The following is a 15946-nucleotide window of genomic DNA, read 5'->3' as shown; positions in this document are numbered from 1 at the left end:
TCCCAGCCTCTACAATTACAGAGATAGCAAATGAAATGAAAACTCTAAATGATATTCAACAGGAATATACCATGGATGTGTTAGCTCGTGAACTTGAGCAGTATGGTGTTCCAACAGAGACATTAACATGTCTTGGGAAGAGTGCATACGAGCAGAGTCCTATGCACAAGGCATTGTATGAAAATGGTCCTTTGACTACGCAACACAGAAGGCTGCAATATTACAAGGCACACTATAACTATGTTCAGCCTGTTGAAGTCAATCTTGGGCACAATAAAAAAGGTCAGAAGAGGCATTATCATTACATTCCAATACTGGAAACCCTCAGAGCAATTCTGAAACAGGGAGGTGCAGCTCAGCACAGTTCTAATCATGTTGAAGATGATGTACTCAGTGATGTCACTGATGGGAGGGCTATGAAATCGAATGCCATGTTTTCCTCAGACCCAGAGTATTTAAAGGTGTTGCTATTTCAGGATGCCTTTGAGGTTGCTAATCCACTTGGATCTGCCAAGCAAAAGCACAAGGTATTAGCTGTCTACTTCACTCTGGCAAATTTCCATCCACACCAGCGATCAACTGTTGATCAAATACAGTTGGCACTACTCTGTATAGAGAAAGATTGCAAAGATTTTACAGTGGATACGATTTTCAGTAAGCTTGTGTCAGACTTGTGTGAGCTAGAGGAAAGGGGCATATCTTTTGAAGGAAAGATCTATAAAGGTACTGTTGCATGCATAATGGGAGATAATCTGGGCTCCCACACGATTGGTGGGTTTACAGAAAATTTCAGCTCAGCTGAATATATGTGTAGATACTGTTTAGCGACAAGAAATGAATTTCATTCTAACCCTCTCACGGTTTTCACTCATCGAAATCCTGCTGATTATAATGAGACTGTGCAATTACTGGAAAGTAACCCTGAAATGAAAACGTATCAGGGTATTAAAGGGGACAGTGTTTTCAACAAATTGTCTCACTTTCACGTGTGTCAGCCTGGACTGCCGCCCTGTCTCGCACATGACCTGTTTGAGGGTGTGGTTGACTATGATTTAGCAATGTGTTTGCAGTTCTTAATCAAAACAGAAAAGTGGTTCAGTTATGAGCTACTTAATGCCAGACTCAAATCATTTCCTGGTGAAAGCAGCAACAAGTTAAACGCTATTCCCATTAAAGGAGCAAAGCTTGGAGGCCATGCAGCCCAAAACAGGTGGCTTTTGAGATTCTTGCCCATTGTAGTGCATGACCGTATTAAAGATGCTGACAATGCAGTATGGGAAATGGTACTTCTTCTGAGGGAGCTAGTTGAATTTGTCTGTGCACCTCGCCTTTCAGAGTCGCAGATTGCTTATATGAAGGATCTGATTGAACTGTATGTGGAATCGAGGCAAGAGTTATTCCCACGAGTTAAACTTAGACCGAAACACCACTATCTGCTTCACTATGCTCACTTGAGTTTACAGTTTGGCCCACTCATACATACTTGGACGATGCGCTTTGAATCGAAACATTCTTATTTTAAAAGGTGTATTAGGGCAAGTAAAAACTTCAGAAATGTAACTAAGTCACTTGCTGATAGACATCAGTTGTTTCAGGCCTATCAGTCTTGTGGTAGTTTATTCAGCCCCGAGGTTCAAATTTCAAACTCCACCAGATTCTATCCTGAGCTCTATGACCAAAGCATAAGGACAGCAGTTGAAGAATTTGGACTTGACTTGAGTAACTCAGTTGTCACAGAGAAGGTCCAGGTTAAAGGCACGCCATATGGAAATGGTATGCTTGTCTTACTGAGATATACTAAAGGACAACTACAGTTAGGACAAATAGCGAGCATTATTATAAAAAATGAAATGACTGTCCTACTTTTGCTTCGGGGGAAAACTGCCAGCTGGGTTCCTGAGCTTGGAGTCTATGAAGTTGATGAAAATATGTCTATGTACAGCTGCCAAAATCTGGACAAACTTAATGATTATTATCCACTTTCTTCTTACCAGAGAGGTGCAAGGTTGCTCATTCCTCTTAAACACATGCCAACATGGAGCTTGTGAAAGAGCTAGTTAAGAAAGCCATACCATCGCTCAGTAGTGAGAAGATGGATGCACTCATGGCTAGACTGGTGGAATTAGGAGTTCAATGTGAAGATGACCTGACCCTTGTGGAGGCCCCGGACAGGCCCGGACATTCAGGACACTCTGCCACTCATTCAGTGCAGAAGACTCGTTAAAGCTTTCCAAGGCGGTAAGTAAAAAAAAAAAAAAGAGCTAAGTGCCAAGATTGTTGTTGTTTTTTTAAATGAATGCACCGTTTCTCAATGTCAGGTCTGATGATCACCATTGGTCCTAATCTCCAACTCTCCCTTAGGGTTCCATTTGTACACTGATTCACAGACCCTTAAGGGTCCATTTGTACCCCTGGTGGTCTCCAACGGACATTGAAAACCAGTGTATTAATTAATTAGTATCATTGGTGATGTGGTTAATTTATGGGGTATGTCATCCATAGATTCACAAGCTTCACCACAGTTCAGAAGCCCTGGCCCTACATCTACACCTCCGCCACAGATTGATCTGCCTCCAACACCACCTGAGAGATCACCTGCCCACTCCCCATCCTGTGAGCCATATTCCATACCATGGCACAAAATGCCCTCAAAGCTCATGGATGCGTTGGGTGAAAAGAAATGGGTAAAGTCGAAAGAAAGACTACAGATGGTTCGGATTGTTGTTGATGATTACCTCCATAAACACCCTGGAAGACCTGGTAGATCCAAGCTGATGGAAATCGCCAAGAACATTGTAGGACAATATCCTCTGTCTTTCAAACAGACAGATCCCTTTGGAAATATGCCGTTTGCAAAAGATGGTTGTGGTCCTCTCTTTACCCAGCTAGAAAACAGAGTTGAAAATGCTAAGAGAACATCAACCCCAGGAAAGAGGCGAGCAGAGGGTGAAGAGGGTGAAGTTCAGCGGAAGAAAAAGTCAAGAAATTCCGATCGTTATGGATGTGTGGAGTGGGATGTTTCTGTCGAGGGAACTGAGAGTAGAGCAGAACTGCTGTCTAAACGAGATGAATTGAAAAGGGCCTTCAAAACCCATGATGCTCAGGTAGGGATGCAACCATCCATTATGTTGTGTATGTATGGATAACTTTTTGATTGAGGAATGGAGAAGCTATATTTGAGTTTGATTTATTTTTGGTATATCAATTCAAATTGCTTTTGTATAATTAACAAAAAATTAATGATCTACAAGTTTACAATGGGACACGTGTGCTTGTACATCGGCTATTTTCAGTATTGATTTAGTTTTCTCCCCAAAATCTGTATCTGTATTTAAATTGATTATTTGTTTTATTGATTGTATTTATTAGTTTGATTAACTGTTTCCTCATATCTTTAGGAGTCATCTGTTCGAAAACTGATGACTGAAACATATCCCATCCAGCGTGAAACCATCAACGATGGAACCAATGTAAAGGTCCTAAAGGAAGAGTGGCCGTTCCTGTTTGAAGCCGCTCACCTGTTTGATCATGCGTCTAGACTCCTTGGCTTTTCGGTACAAAACAAGCTGGCACAGGAGCTTTCCAAAAAAGAACCGGGCATCAACAGCTTCCTTGACACCAAAGGGATGAAGATGGGTGAAGATCCAGTACAGCTGATCTGTGGGATTGTGAGATACTTCAAGGAAAACCCTGATCATCTTTTCTGCAAAAATGCGGTAAATTTTATGGATTTTAAACCCCAGGCAATGATCTCAAGATAATTATCTATATTCAGTGGTGGACAAAGTACCACAGTACTCAGTACTTGAGTCGAAGTATAGATACTCCTAATCAAAAAAATCATAGTTGGCCCACTTTGCGCTGCTGATAATCTCTAAACTTGGTAAACCATCACTCCTGGAAACAAAGATAAAAAGAAATCATTAAAATCCTTGATTTATTTTCCCGACCAGGAGAGAATCACTCATTCTTAGCCACTACCTCTGATACAGAAACTGGCAGATAGTCTATTTGCCTGCCTGACTGTGTGTTTGTGTACATTGGAAGCATAAAATCATCACATTCATATATGTATCTTTGTCGTTTTATTTCCCCAAAACAGGACTCCGCGGATGCTGAACTCGACCTCCCCTGTACCCCATGCATCCTAATCAGAGGTTTGTAGATAAATCCATTTGTTCTTAGGTTTACTGATGAGACATTTGTTGCGATGAAAAGGTATGGAGTTGGTTGATTTTGTTTTGTAAATGGTGCTCAGAATGTTGATTAGGGCCAAACTCTTTAAATGTAAGTACACTTGTGTGTAAAGTCTGACAATCTAAATGCAGAATACCCTTTCAAAGTATTTCTAGCTTGTTCTTACCATAACCTGTGTATGAACTGAGTATGGAAGATTTGGCATGTGTGTACATTATTGTTTTTTAAATTACTAATACATATTGTTTTTGTGATCTATGTTTAAGGTGACCATCTGTTCGAGATTGCTGTCGATCAGGAAGTTGTGAATGACCACATCACCTCCCCCATTGTGGCCCTGAGCTATGCTTTCTGCTTGTTTTATGTCTGCAACATTGAATATCCAAAGGAGATGTCTCTTACCCTGGAATTCATGCAAAGGTATGTTTTGATCCCATTGACACTCTAAAATCGAGCCAAGATAGATCTAAACACCGCTAAACTTCGCCTAAACTTCGCCTACACACAGCCTAAACATTGCCTAAACACAGCCTAAACACAGCCTAAACTTCGCCTAAACTTCGCCTACACATCGTGTAAACTTCGCCTAAACTTCGCCTACACACAGCCTAAACATTGCCTAAACAGCCTAAACACAGCCTAAATATCGCCTAAATATCGTGTAAACTTCGCCTAAACGTCGCCGAAATATCGTGTAAACTTCGCCTAAACTTTGCCTAAACTTCGCCTACACATCGTGTAAACTTCGCCTACACACCGCCTACACACCGCCTAAACATCGCCTAAACACAGCCTAAACACAGCCTAAATATCGTGTAAACTTCGCCTAAACTTCGCCTACACATCGTGTAAACTTCGCCTACACACAGCCTAAACATTGCCTAAACACAGCCTAAACACAGCCTAAACACAGCCTAAATATCGCCTAAATATCGTGTAAACTTCGCCTAAACTTCGCCTACACACAGCCTAAACATTGCCTAAACACAGCCTAAACACAGCCTAAATATCGCCTAAATATCGTGTAAACTTCGCCTAAACTTCGCCTAAATATCGTGTAAACTTCGCCTAAACTTTGCCTACATACCGCCTAAACATCGCCTAAACACAGCCTAAACAGCCTCAACACAGCCTAAACATCGCCTAAATATTGTGTAAACTTCGCCTAAACTTCGCCTACACATCGTGTAAACTTCGCCTAAACTTCGCCTACACACCGCCTAAACATCGCCCAAATATCGTGTAAACTTCACCTAAATATCGTGTAAACTTCGCCTAAACTTCGCCTACACATCGCCTAAACATCGCCTAAACACAGCCTAAACACAGCCTAAATATCGTGTAAACTTCGCCTAAACGTCGCCGAAATATCGTGTAAACTTCGCCTAAACTTTGCCTAAACTTCGCCTACACATCGTGTAAACTTCGCCTACACACCGCCTACCCACCGCCTAAACATCGCCTAAACACAGCCTAAACACAGCCTAAATATCGTGTAAACTTCGCCTAAACGTCGCCTAAACTTCGCCTACACATCGTGTAAACTTCGCCTACACACCGCCTACCCACCGCCTAAACATCGCCTAAACACAGCCTAAACACAGCCTAAATATCGTGTAAACTTCGCCTACACGCCGCCTACACACCGCCTAAACATCGCCTAAACTTCGCCTACACATCGTGTAAACTTCGCCTAAACTTCGCCTACACACAGCCTAAACATTGCCTAAACACAGCCTAAACACAGCCTAAATATCGTGTAAACTTCGCCTAAACTTCGCCTAAACTTCGCCTAAATATCGTGTAAACTTCGCCTAAACTTTGCCTACACACCACCTAAACATCGCCTAAACACAGCCTAAACAGCCTCAACACAGCCTAAACATCGCCTAAATATTGTGTAAACTTCGCCTAAACTTCGCCTACACATCGTGTAAACTTCGCCTAAACTTCGCCTAAACATCGTGTAAACTTCGCCTACACACAGCCTAAACACAGCCTAAACACTGCCTAAACACAGCCTAAACACAGCCTAAATATCGCCTAAATATCGTGTAAACTTCGCCTAAACTTCGCCTACACACAGCCTAAACATTGCCTAAACACAGCCTAAACACAGCCTAAATATCGCCTAAATATCGTGTAAACTTCGCCTAAACTTCGCCTAAATATCGTGTAAACTTCGCCTAACCTTTGCCTACATACCGCCTAAACATCGCCTAAACACAGCCTAAACAGCCTCAACACAGCCTAAACATCGCCTAAATATTGTGTAAACTTCGCCTAAACTTCGCCTACACATCGTGTAAACTTCGCCTAAACTTCGCCTACACACCGCCTAAACATCGCCCAAATATCGTGTAAACTTCACCTAAATATCGTGTAAACTTCGCCTAAACTTCGCCTACACATCGCCTAAACATCGCCTAAACACAGCCTAAACACAGCCTAAATATCGTGTAAACTTCGCCTAAACGTCGCCGAAATATCGTGTAAACTTCGCCTAAACTTTGCCTAAACTTCGCCTACACATCGTGTAAACTTCGCCTACACACCGCCTACCCACCGCCTAAACATCGCCTAAACACAGCCTAAACACAGCCTAAATATCGTGTAAACTTCGCCTAAACGTCGCCGAAATATCGTGTAAACTTCGCCTAAACTTTGCCTAAACTTCGCCTACACATCGTGTAAACTTCGCCTACACACCGCCTACCCACCGCCTAAACATCGCCTAAACACAGCCTAAACACAGCCTAAATATCGTGTAAACTTCGCCTACACGCCGCCTACACACCGCCTAAACATCGCCTAAACACAGCCTAAACACAGCCTATATATCGTGTAAACTTCGCCTAAACTTCGCCTACACATCGTGTAAACTTCGCCTAAACTTCGCCTACACACAGCCTAAACATTGCCTAAACACAGCCTAAACACAGCCTAAATATCGTGTAAACTTCGCCTAAACTTCGCCTAAACTTCGCCTAAATATCGTGTAAACTTCGCCTAAACTTTGCCTACACACCGCCTAAACATCGCCTAAACACAGCCTAAACAGCCTCAACACAGCCTAAACATCGCCTAAATATTGTGTAAACTTCGCCTAAACTTCGCCTACACATCGTGTAAACTTCGCCTAAACTTCGCCTAAACATCGCCTAAACACAGCCTAAACACAGCCTAAACACAGCCTAAATATCGTGTAAACTTCGCCTAAACTTTGCCTACACATCGTGTAAACTTCGCCTAAACTTCGCCTACACACCGCCTAAACATCGCCTAAACACAGCCTAAACACAGCCTAAACATCGCCTAAACTTTGCCTACACATCGTGTAAACTTCGCCTAAACTTCGTCTACACACCGCCTAAACATCGCCTAAACACAGCCTAAACACAGCCTAAATATTGTGTAAACTTCGCCTAAATTTCACCTAAACTTCGCCTACACATCGTGCAAACTTCGCCTAAACTTCGCCTACACATCGTGTAAACTTCGCCTAAACTTCGCCTACACATCGCCTAAACATCGCCTAAACACAGCCTAAACACAGCCTAAATATCGTGTAAACTTCGCCTAAACTTTGCCTACACATCGTGTAAACTTCGCCTAAACTTCGCCTACACACCGCCTAAACATCGCCTAAACACAGCCTAAACACAGCCTAAACATCGCCTAAACTTTGCCTACACATCGTGTAAACTTCGCGTAAACTTCGTCTACACACCGCCTAAACATCGCCTAAACACAGCCTAAACATCGCCTAAATATAGTGGAAACTTCGCCTAAACTTCGCCTACACATCGTGTAAACTTCGCCTACACACCGCCTAAACATCGCCTAAACACGGCCTAAATATAGTGTAAACTTTGCCTAAACTTCGCCTACACATCGTGTAAACTTCGCCTACACACTGCCTAAACATCGCCTAAATATCGTGTAAACTTCGCCTAAACTTCGCCTAAAGTTTGTTTTTTTGTTTACACATTATCTTTTATTTTATATTAATATGTAGGTTTCATGTTGATGTGTATTATCAAACATATAACCACTTAAACCCTCAATACTTAATACATGTGACCTTTGGCTCTGCACCTGGTCTGCTTTTTTCTTCTACACCAAACCTCTGCTTAAAGTAGACAATCTACAAGCTCACAATGCATCGCAACATGCTGCGAGCTTTTAAATCTGCTATTTTTGGCTAATGACCCCCCCCCCCCCAGAATAGGGATGCTAGTGGTCAAGTACTAACATAAAAAAAATCCTATAACACAGGCAGCACATTTGGCAGCTTCCTGTTGAAGGCCCGTGCTCTTTCATATAACTTCAGACTACACCAAGTACATAAAAAAGGTCTGTCCTAAGGCATTTGGCATTTATTTATACACTGGGTGATTGGGAAAACAGGTACAATATTCCAAACGACTATCTCTGAACTAGCTCTTTAACCAAAGACACACATTTAGGTTATTCTATGTGAACTGATTTTGTGACTAATATAACACGTATATCCACACGTCACAGGTGCACGGGTTAGTTTGCAACATTTGCTGTAGATGGACTCACACACGGGCATGGTGGAGAAAACAAATGTGTGCTATTTTAGATGCCTCCACTCCTGTAGAGCCACACTACAAGTAGTATCAACTTTGTCTGCATGTTACTCTTTAGTTCAGTTTCATTCATTTAGTTGCGTGTGTAGCTAAACATATTTCTGTTTCCTTAGAGTTTTCTTTGGAATCAATCCTGACCGAGGGTCCAAGGCTGAGATGAAGGGGAAGAAACAGCACCATATTCCTCCAAAACTGTCAAAACTCGTGACCGAGCTGAAGGAATTTGACTGGCACATGTGAGCTTTACTCAAAGCTCAAAAAAGAACCTTTTGGACCGAACGTACACACACACACACACACACACACACTCTTTAAAAAAAAGTTTACAAGTTTGGTTTAATGTTTTATCGAAATGTTTTAAAAGATGTCTTAAAAATGTCATTTGTATGGCACTCAAGTATGTTCTACAGGTTGGGGCAGCGGGGAATGTTGAGTGGGACGCACACAATTTTATGTAAATGTCTTTAAAAAAAACAGTGTTATGCCACTCAGGTAGCGAGGGCTAAAATGATTGCCCACCACCACAGATTATTTGGGTTCAAATCCCCCATGTTCGGGGGGAGGGAAGTTGGGAGGGTGATTTATCACTGCAATATTCTCCTACAGGTTGGGGCAGCGCTTGTCAGCGGGGAATGTTGAGTGGGAGGTGTAGGACGGAGTCACTACATCCTCCTGGAGGGGGCTCCTCATTCCTCGCTGACAGGTGAGGGTGTAGGGCTGTCAAACAAATATTTGATATTCAAATATTATTCGAATATGAAAATTAATATTCAAATTTTTAAAAAATATTTGTTTTTCTTTTTTTTACAGGGACAATACAAAAAACAATGTATGAAGTTATAAAAACAAACTAAAGACATCTTTTATTGATCCGAGCACTCGATACATTGTTTTTTGTACCGTTTCTGTCAAAAAAAGTAAATAATTGAAATACTTTTTTTATAATAATAATTAAAAAGGAGGAAAGTTGACAGCCCTAGTAGGGTGCAACGACAGTGGGGGAGGTTTTTTTTGTGTTCATTTCATCATTGAATGCACTTTACATCAACAAAAAATGAATGCACTTTTATGGAAACGTGAGCTTTACTCAAAGCAGAACTTTTTGGACTGAACGTACACACACACACACACACACACACACACACACACACACACACACTCTTTAAAAAAAAGTTTACAAGTTTGGTTTAATGTTTTATGGAAATGTTTTAAAAGATGTCTTAAAAATGTCATTTGTATGGCACTCAAGTATGTTCTACAGGTTGGGGCAGCGGGGAATGTTGAGTGGGACGCACACAATTTTATGTAAATGTCTTTAAAAAAACCTTATGCCACTCAGGTAGCGAGGGCTAAAATGATTGCCCACCACCACAGATTATTTGGGTTCAAATCCCCCATGTTCGGGGGAGGGTGATTTATCACTGCAATATTCTCCTACAAGTTGGGGAAGCGCTTGTCAGCGGGGAATGTTGAGTGGGAGGTGTAGGACGGAGTCACTACATCCTCCTGGAGGGGGCTCCTCATTCCTCGCTGACAGGTGAGGGTGTAGGGCTGTCAAACAAATATTTGATATTCAAATATTACTCAAATAAGAAAATTAATATTCAAATTTTTAAAAAAAAATGTTTTTCTTTTTTTTTACAGGGACAATGCAAAAAACAATGTATGAAGTTATAAAAACAAACTAAAGACATCTTTTATTGATCCGAGCACTCGATACATTGTTTTTTGTACTGTTTCTGTAAAAAAAAAAAAAAAGTTTTTTTTATAATAATAATTAAAAAGGAGGAAAGTTGACAGCCCTAGTAGGGTGCAACAACAGTGGGGGAGTTTTTTTTTTTTTTTGTTCATTTCATCGTTGAATGCACTTTTATGGAAAAAATGTTGTTTTTTCATTTCATCATTGAATGCACTTTTATGGAAAATAAATACATTTTGTGCAATTTCTATATATTGTGCTTTATTCAGATTGATTGAGTAATGATAATTATGTGATTAGGATATTAGGACTATTCTTCTTATTAAGATTTTTTTTAATTTTAATATCAAGATTTTTGTAAAAATAAATAAAAAGGATATTAGGATTGACGGAAGTATCTGTAAATAGTACATACTAAGGACTGTAAAATAACAGAATTATCCGTATTAGGATTAACAGAAGTGTCCGTAAATGGTACTGACAAAGTATTGTAAATCTACAGAAATATCCGTTATAGGGTTGACAGAAGTGTCCGTATATGGTACAGACAAAGTCTTGTAAATCTACAGAAATATCCGTTATAGGGTTGACAGAATTGTCCGTATATGGTACAGACAAAGTCTTGTAAATCTACAGAAATATCCGTTATAGGGTTGATGGAAGTGTCCGTATATGGTACAGACAAAGTCTTGTAAATCTACAGAAATATCCGTTATAGGGTTGATGGAAGTGTCCGTATATGGTACAGACAAAGTCTTGTAAATCTACAGAAATATCCGTTATAGGGTTGACAGAAGTGTCCGTATATGGTACAGACAAAGTCTTGTAAATCTACAGAAATATCCGTTATAAGGTTGATGGAAGTGTCCGTATATGGTACAGACAAAGTCTTGTAAATCCACAGAAATATCCGTTATAAGGTTGATGGAAGTGTCTGTAGTATAACGGACAATGTCCTGGCAGCAAATTACCAGCACTTTGTCCGTTTTTCGACGATTTTTTTTTTTACAGTGTTACTGGAGTATTTCCCAATTGTCAGTACTTTTACTTCTACTCCACTACTCAGAGGCAAATATTGAACTTTTACTCCACTATACAATTATTTGAAAACTTTAGATAGTTACTTTTTACCACTTCAACCCCTATATACATTTCAGCCATTTGAAAATAGCCAATCTACAAGCTCACAATGCTTCGCGGTGCAACGCATTGTGAGCTTGAAGATCTGCTAAGACAAACTTGACTTGACCCATGGTTGGCACAAAAAAAATGTGTTGGGGGGGTGTTCACAAAAATGCAGGGGGAAAAATTGGTCACCAATAAATTTGGACTCAGCATGAAGTGTAATTGCGACAAAGCGCTGGTGAGTTAAAATGTGTGCGCTCCCAGGCTGCGGTAGAACAGTCACACCATCTGGAGTGTATTACCATGGTATTACATAGAGGAGCTGTAAATATGGCTGGGAAGCCCAGGCGTTATCAGGTATGTCAGCCCATTATAGCCCCGGTCTTTAAAACCCGTTTTTTTTTTGCCCCAAAAAAGAACAGATCAACAAGCTATAAGCATCGCGATGTTTGCTTGTAGATCTTTTGGCGTCAAGTGACAGGCCTATAGTCTATAGAAATTAAGCTTTAACGCTCTCCTCTCCCATATGTTGACAGAATTCGTTTTTTTTGGGGTGGGTGGGTGGGGTACCCACAAAAAAAATGTAGTGCTTTTGCTAGACAGTCTCCCCTCACCAAATTTAACTCACATAATTGACATTGAGTCAACAAATCTCATCATGTCCATATATACAGATATATAGAGCATCTGCTAAATGCCTAAACTGTATACTTTCGAAGTGACAAGTGTGAGTCACAAAGAACTGTACCAGGCATCATGCAAGTAATGGGAATACTTAGTGCCCCTAACAGCAAAACATTTAATATAATTTCATTTTAAATCACAGGCATAGGCTATCTGTATTTAATAAATTAACACAGCTTAATTAAATGAAAAGGTATTGCTAGGTGTGTACTGTAAAACCTATTTATTTATTCTAGGAAAGGGTAGGGTGTGTGCGGGGGGGGGGCGGCTTGTAGATTATTATAGACTGCATTACAGCACTGTGAATCTGTTATGTTTAGACCAACACTGTGCTGCTACATGTCCCTATGAGTATCAACTTCCCATCAGCAACAGGTTAACGGTCTTCAAAACAAGCAATAACTTCAGGATATATGAGCCTTATTGTAGTATATTGAGTCATCATAGAGTTTATAAAGGCAACACTTGCTGCCGCGCTGACAAGCACAGCACGTCTTCTTCCAAACTTTCACCAACAGAGAGAAGGAGAGAGCAGTGGTGGGAAAAAGTACTACATTCTTTTTTTTAACCTAAGTAACTTTTTACTTGTAACAATATTCTGTTACAAGTAAAAGTCCGGAATTCAACATGTACTTGAGTAAAAGTACAAAAGTATTGTCATCGAAATGTACTTAAGGTACCAAAAGTAAAAGTACAAATTATGCAGAATGTCCCATTTCAAGTTTTCAAATGTATAAAAAAAACTTTTTTTGTTTGTGAGCTTGTAGATCGGCTATTTTCAAATTGTCAAAATGGCTGAGGTGGTTAATGTATGTTTTGTAATAATAATCAAAATCTACAAAGTAACTGTGTTCAAAATAACTGTGTTAAAAAAATGTAGTGGAGTAAAAAGTACAATATTTGGATCCGAGATGTAGTGGAGTAGAAGTAAAAGTATTGGAAATTGGAAATACTCAAGCAGCTACAACACATACCTCCATATTGTACTTAGTTTACTTAGTAGGCCTACTTAGTAGTAAGTAGATCAACTTAGTTACTTTTTCCACCACTGGAAGAGAGCTATTCCTTAAACTAGACTATATACACAACACCGCCCCCCCCCCCGCCCCCCCCCCTGCACTTTGATTCTACTCTGCGTTACCTCGTTACACGCTTGCAGCTCTCAAACCAAACTTTTCCTTTTTCGGTCTCCGGGGTCTCTCTCTCTCTTTCCGCTGCTGTGATTTATGTCACCAGCCCAGCGCGTACACACACACACACACACACACACACACACACACACACACACGCACGCACGCACGCACGCACGCACGCACGCACGCACGCACGCACGCACGCACGCACGCACGCACGCACGCACGCACGCACGGTGGAATAGAGAGATAGATAGGCGCAGCACTCTAGTTTGGATGAAGCCACGTGTTGATTAATTTGTTGTTAATGACAGGCCGAGCCTGGAGTCACACACACACGCAACTTGTCACCACCTCTCTCTCACACACACACACACACACACACACACACACACACACACACACACACACACACACACACACACACACACACACACACACACACACACACACACACACACACACACACACACACACACACAGACTCCCCCTTGCTTTATCCATTTCACTCAATGGAACACACAAGAGCCCTGTGCACAGAGTAAGAGGGAGAGAGAGAGAGAGAGAGAGAGAGAGAGAGAGAGAGAGAGAGAGAGAGAGAGAGAGAGAGAGAGCATCAAATAATCAAAAATATGTCTCTTACTTTCTTTTCTTTCCTCCCCCTCTCTCTCTCTCTCTCTCTCCTGCAGACAGACCTCCATCCTCGGCTCGCAGTAGACGGAGCTTGACTGATCTGATCCCGTTCCTCAAAATCTGCAGCAGTTGTTAACGCGAGTTCGACACACAACATCTCGCTTTAATTAATGTGCGTGTGTGTGTGTGTGTGTGTGTGTGTGTGTGTGTGTGTGTGTGTGTGTGTGTGTGTGTGTGCGTGTGCGCATGCGCGCGTGTGCGTGCGTGCGTGCGTGCGTGCGTGCGTGTGTGTGTGTGTGTGTGTGTGTGTGTGTGTGTGTGTGTGTGTGTGTGTGTGTGTGTGTGTGTGTGTGTGCGCGCGTGCGTGCGTGTGTCGTGGAGGAGAAGGTTTGCAGAGTGCAGATTGAGACATATTGAGCCCCTTTAAAAGGATCATTTCATGTGGGAGGTTTGGGACACACAGGGTTTTGGACTCGTGACCGACTGGCATTCCGGAGAGAGAGACATGCATATTTTAACACAACAAAGAGAGAGAGAGAGAGAGAGAGAGAGGGAGAGGGAGAGGGAGAGAGAAAGGGAGAGAGAGGGGGGCGATGAGAAACACTTGGAAAGAAGTTAGTTATCTGATGAACAGCTGTCATTGTGGTTGGCCATAAGACTAGGACGCGTTATTAAGATATATAACCCCTCATTTACTCAAGTACTGTACTTAAGTACAATTCTGAGGTATTTCTTTATTTTACTGGAGTAGCCTATTTCCAATTTTCAGTACCTTGACTTCTACTCCACTACATCTCAGAGGCAAATATTGTACTTTTACTCCACAGTTATTTGAAAACTTTAGTTACTAGTTACTTTGTGATTATTATTACTAAACATACATTAACCACTGCAGCCCTATATACATTTCGGCCATTTGAAAATAGCAGATCTACAAGCTCACAATGCGTCATGATACCTGTTTTCAAAAGATTTTTATACATTTTATACATTTGAAAACGGGCTGGGATGAGAACGTTCTACTTCTGTTACTTTAAATACATTTTTATACCAATGATTTTGTATTTCTACATTGCAGTATTGATACTTTTAAATGTGAGCCTATACGTTCCTTATAATAAGACCTGAGGCCGATCCTACAAATGCCTTAAACCTGTAGTTCTCACACTTTCGAGATTTTTAGAAAAAAAACATTTGAATATCCAATGCAAAACATCTAAAGTGACACAGTCAGATGACTTCCCGGTTTTAATTAGGATAAAAAGGTTATCACTTACTCAAATAAAGTCATTCAAACTCCCCCAAACGACCAAATTCATTGCTAATATTAGCTAAACTATGTTTTTTGATGATTATTATTTTTAGATCCCGTTGTTTGTATTAATACGGTATTAGTTTGACACGTTTTAAATTGACACTTTGAAAAAAATGTTTTATTTCCCTATTTTAAAACTGATTAGGCTTTTGGCCAAAAGTTTAAAAAGTTTTGTCAAGATCAATAAAAAAAGGACAGTCAGTTGCATGCCTTATTATGTATGGCCAACGAAATGCCAAAAAAAAACCCTATTCTAATATGAGGAAAATATGAATCACTGACCTACAATCAAAACCTCATTCATCTATTATATCTGACAAGTTATAACCTGGGTTCTAACTGGGTTCTAACACCCCATGATACATCATATATCTAAATAATGACAATTCAGACAGCTCTCCCAGTTGGACGCGTGGTTGTTCGAGGCTATTTTTCCTAAAGTCAAACAAATAGTGTAATTGTCCGCAGTAAGCCAACATGCTTAGCGCTGTCACTTCTACACAGCTCTTACAACATTCCCTTCTCTTCTCCCCCCCTGCTTCAA

At 40.8% G+C, this 15946-nt stretch overlaps 1 protein-coding gene across 3 annotated transcripts; it reads left to right on the top strand.

The window, feature by feature from the left end:
- The first annotated feature begins 35 nt into the window (after window positions 1–35).
- On the top strand, window positions 36–10745 carry LOC311043575 (uncharacterized protein). 3 transcript variants are annotated; one of them, XR_014600613.1, is made up of 7 exons: window positions 36–2238; window positions 2503–3104; window positions 3399–3716; window positions 4103–4157; window positions 4464–4617; window positions 8927–9305; window positions 10153–10745. XR_014600613.1 is itself a non-coding variant. In XM_084054881.1 (7 exons), the coding sequence occupies exons 2-6, from the start codon at window positions 2643–2645 to the stop codon at window positions 8522–8524; spliced, it is 1038 nt and encodes a 345-aa protein (XP_083911007.1). In that variant the 5' UTR covers window positions 36–2238; window positions 2503–2642; the 3' UTR covers window positions 8525–8553; window positions 8927–9041. The 3 variants fall into 3 exon arrangements, 2 of the variants coding, with proteins under 2 accessions (XP_083911007.1, XP_083911006.1); XM_084054881.1 differs by lacking the exon at window positions 10153–10745 and adding an exon at window positions 8476–8553 and having other exon boundaries at window positions 8927–9041; XM_084054880.1 differs by having other exon boundaries at window positions 8927–10745.
- The last annotated feature ends 5201 nt before the right edge of the window (window positions 10746–15946 follow it).

This window comes from Gymnoscopelus microlampas (assembly GCF_963454915.1).
Source record: "Gymnoscopelus microlampas genome assembly, chromosome: 4".
Taxonomy (NCBI): Eukaryota; Metazoa; Chordata; class Actinopteri; order Myctophiformes; family Myctophidae; genus Gymnoscopelus; species Gymnoscopelus microlampas.
Note: the sequence above shows the minus strand (reverse complement) of the source record. Positions and strands in the feature narration are given on the sequence as shown.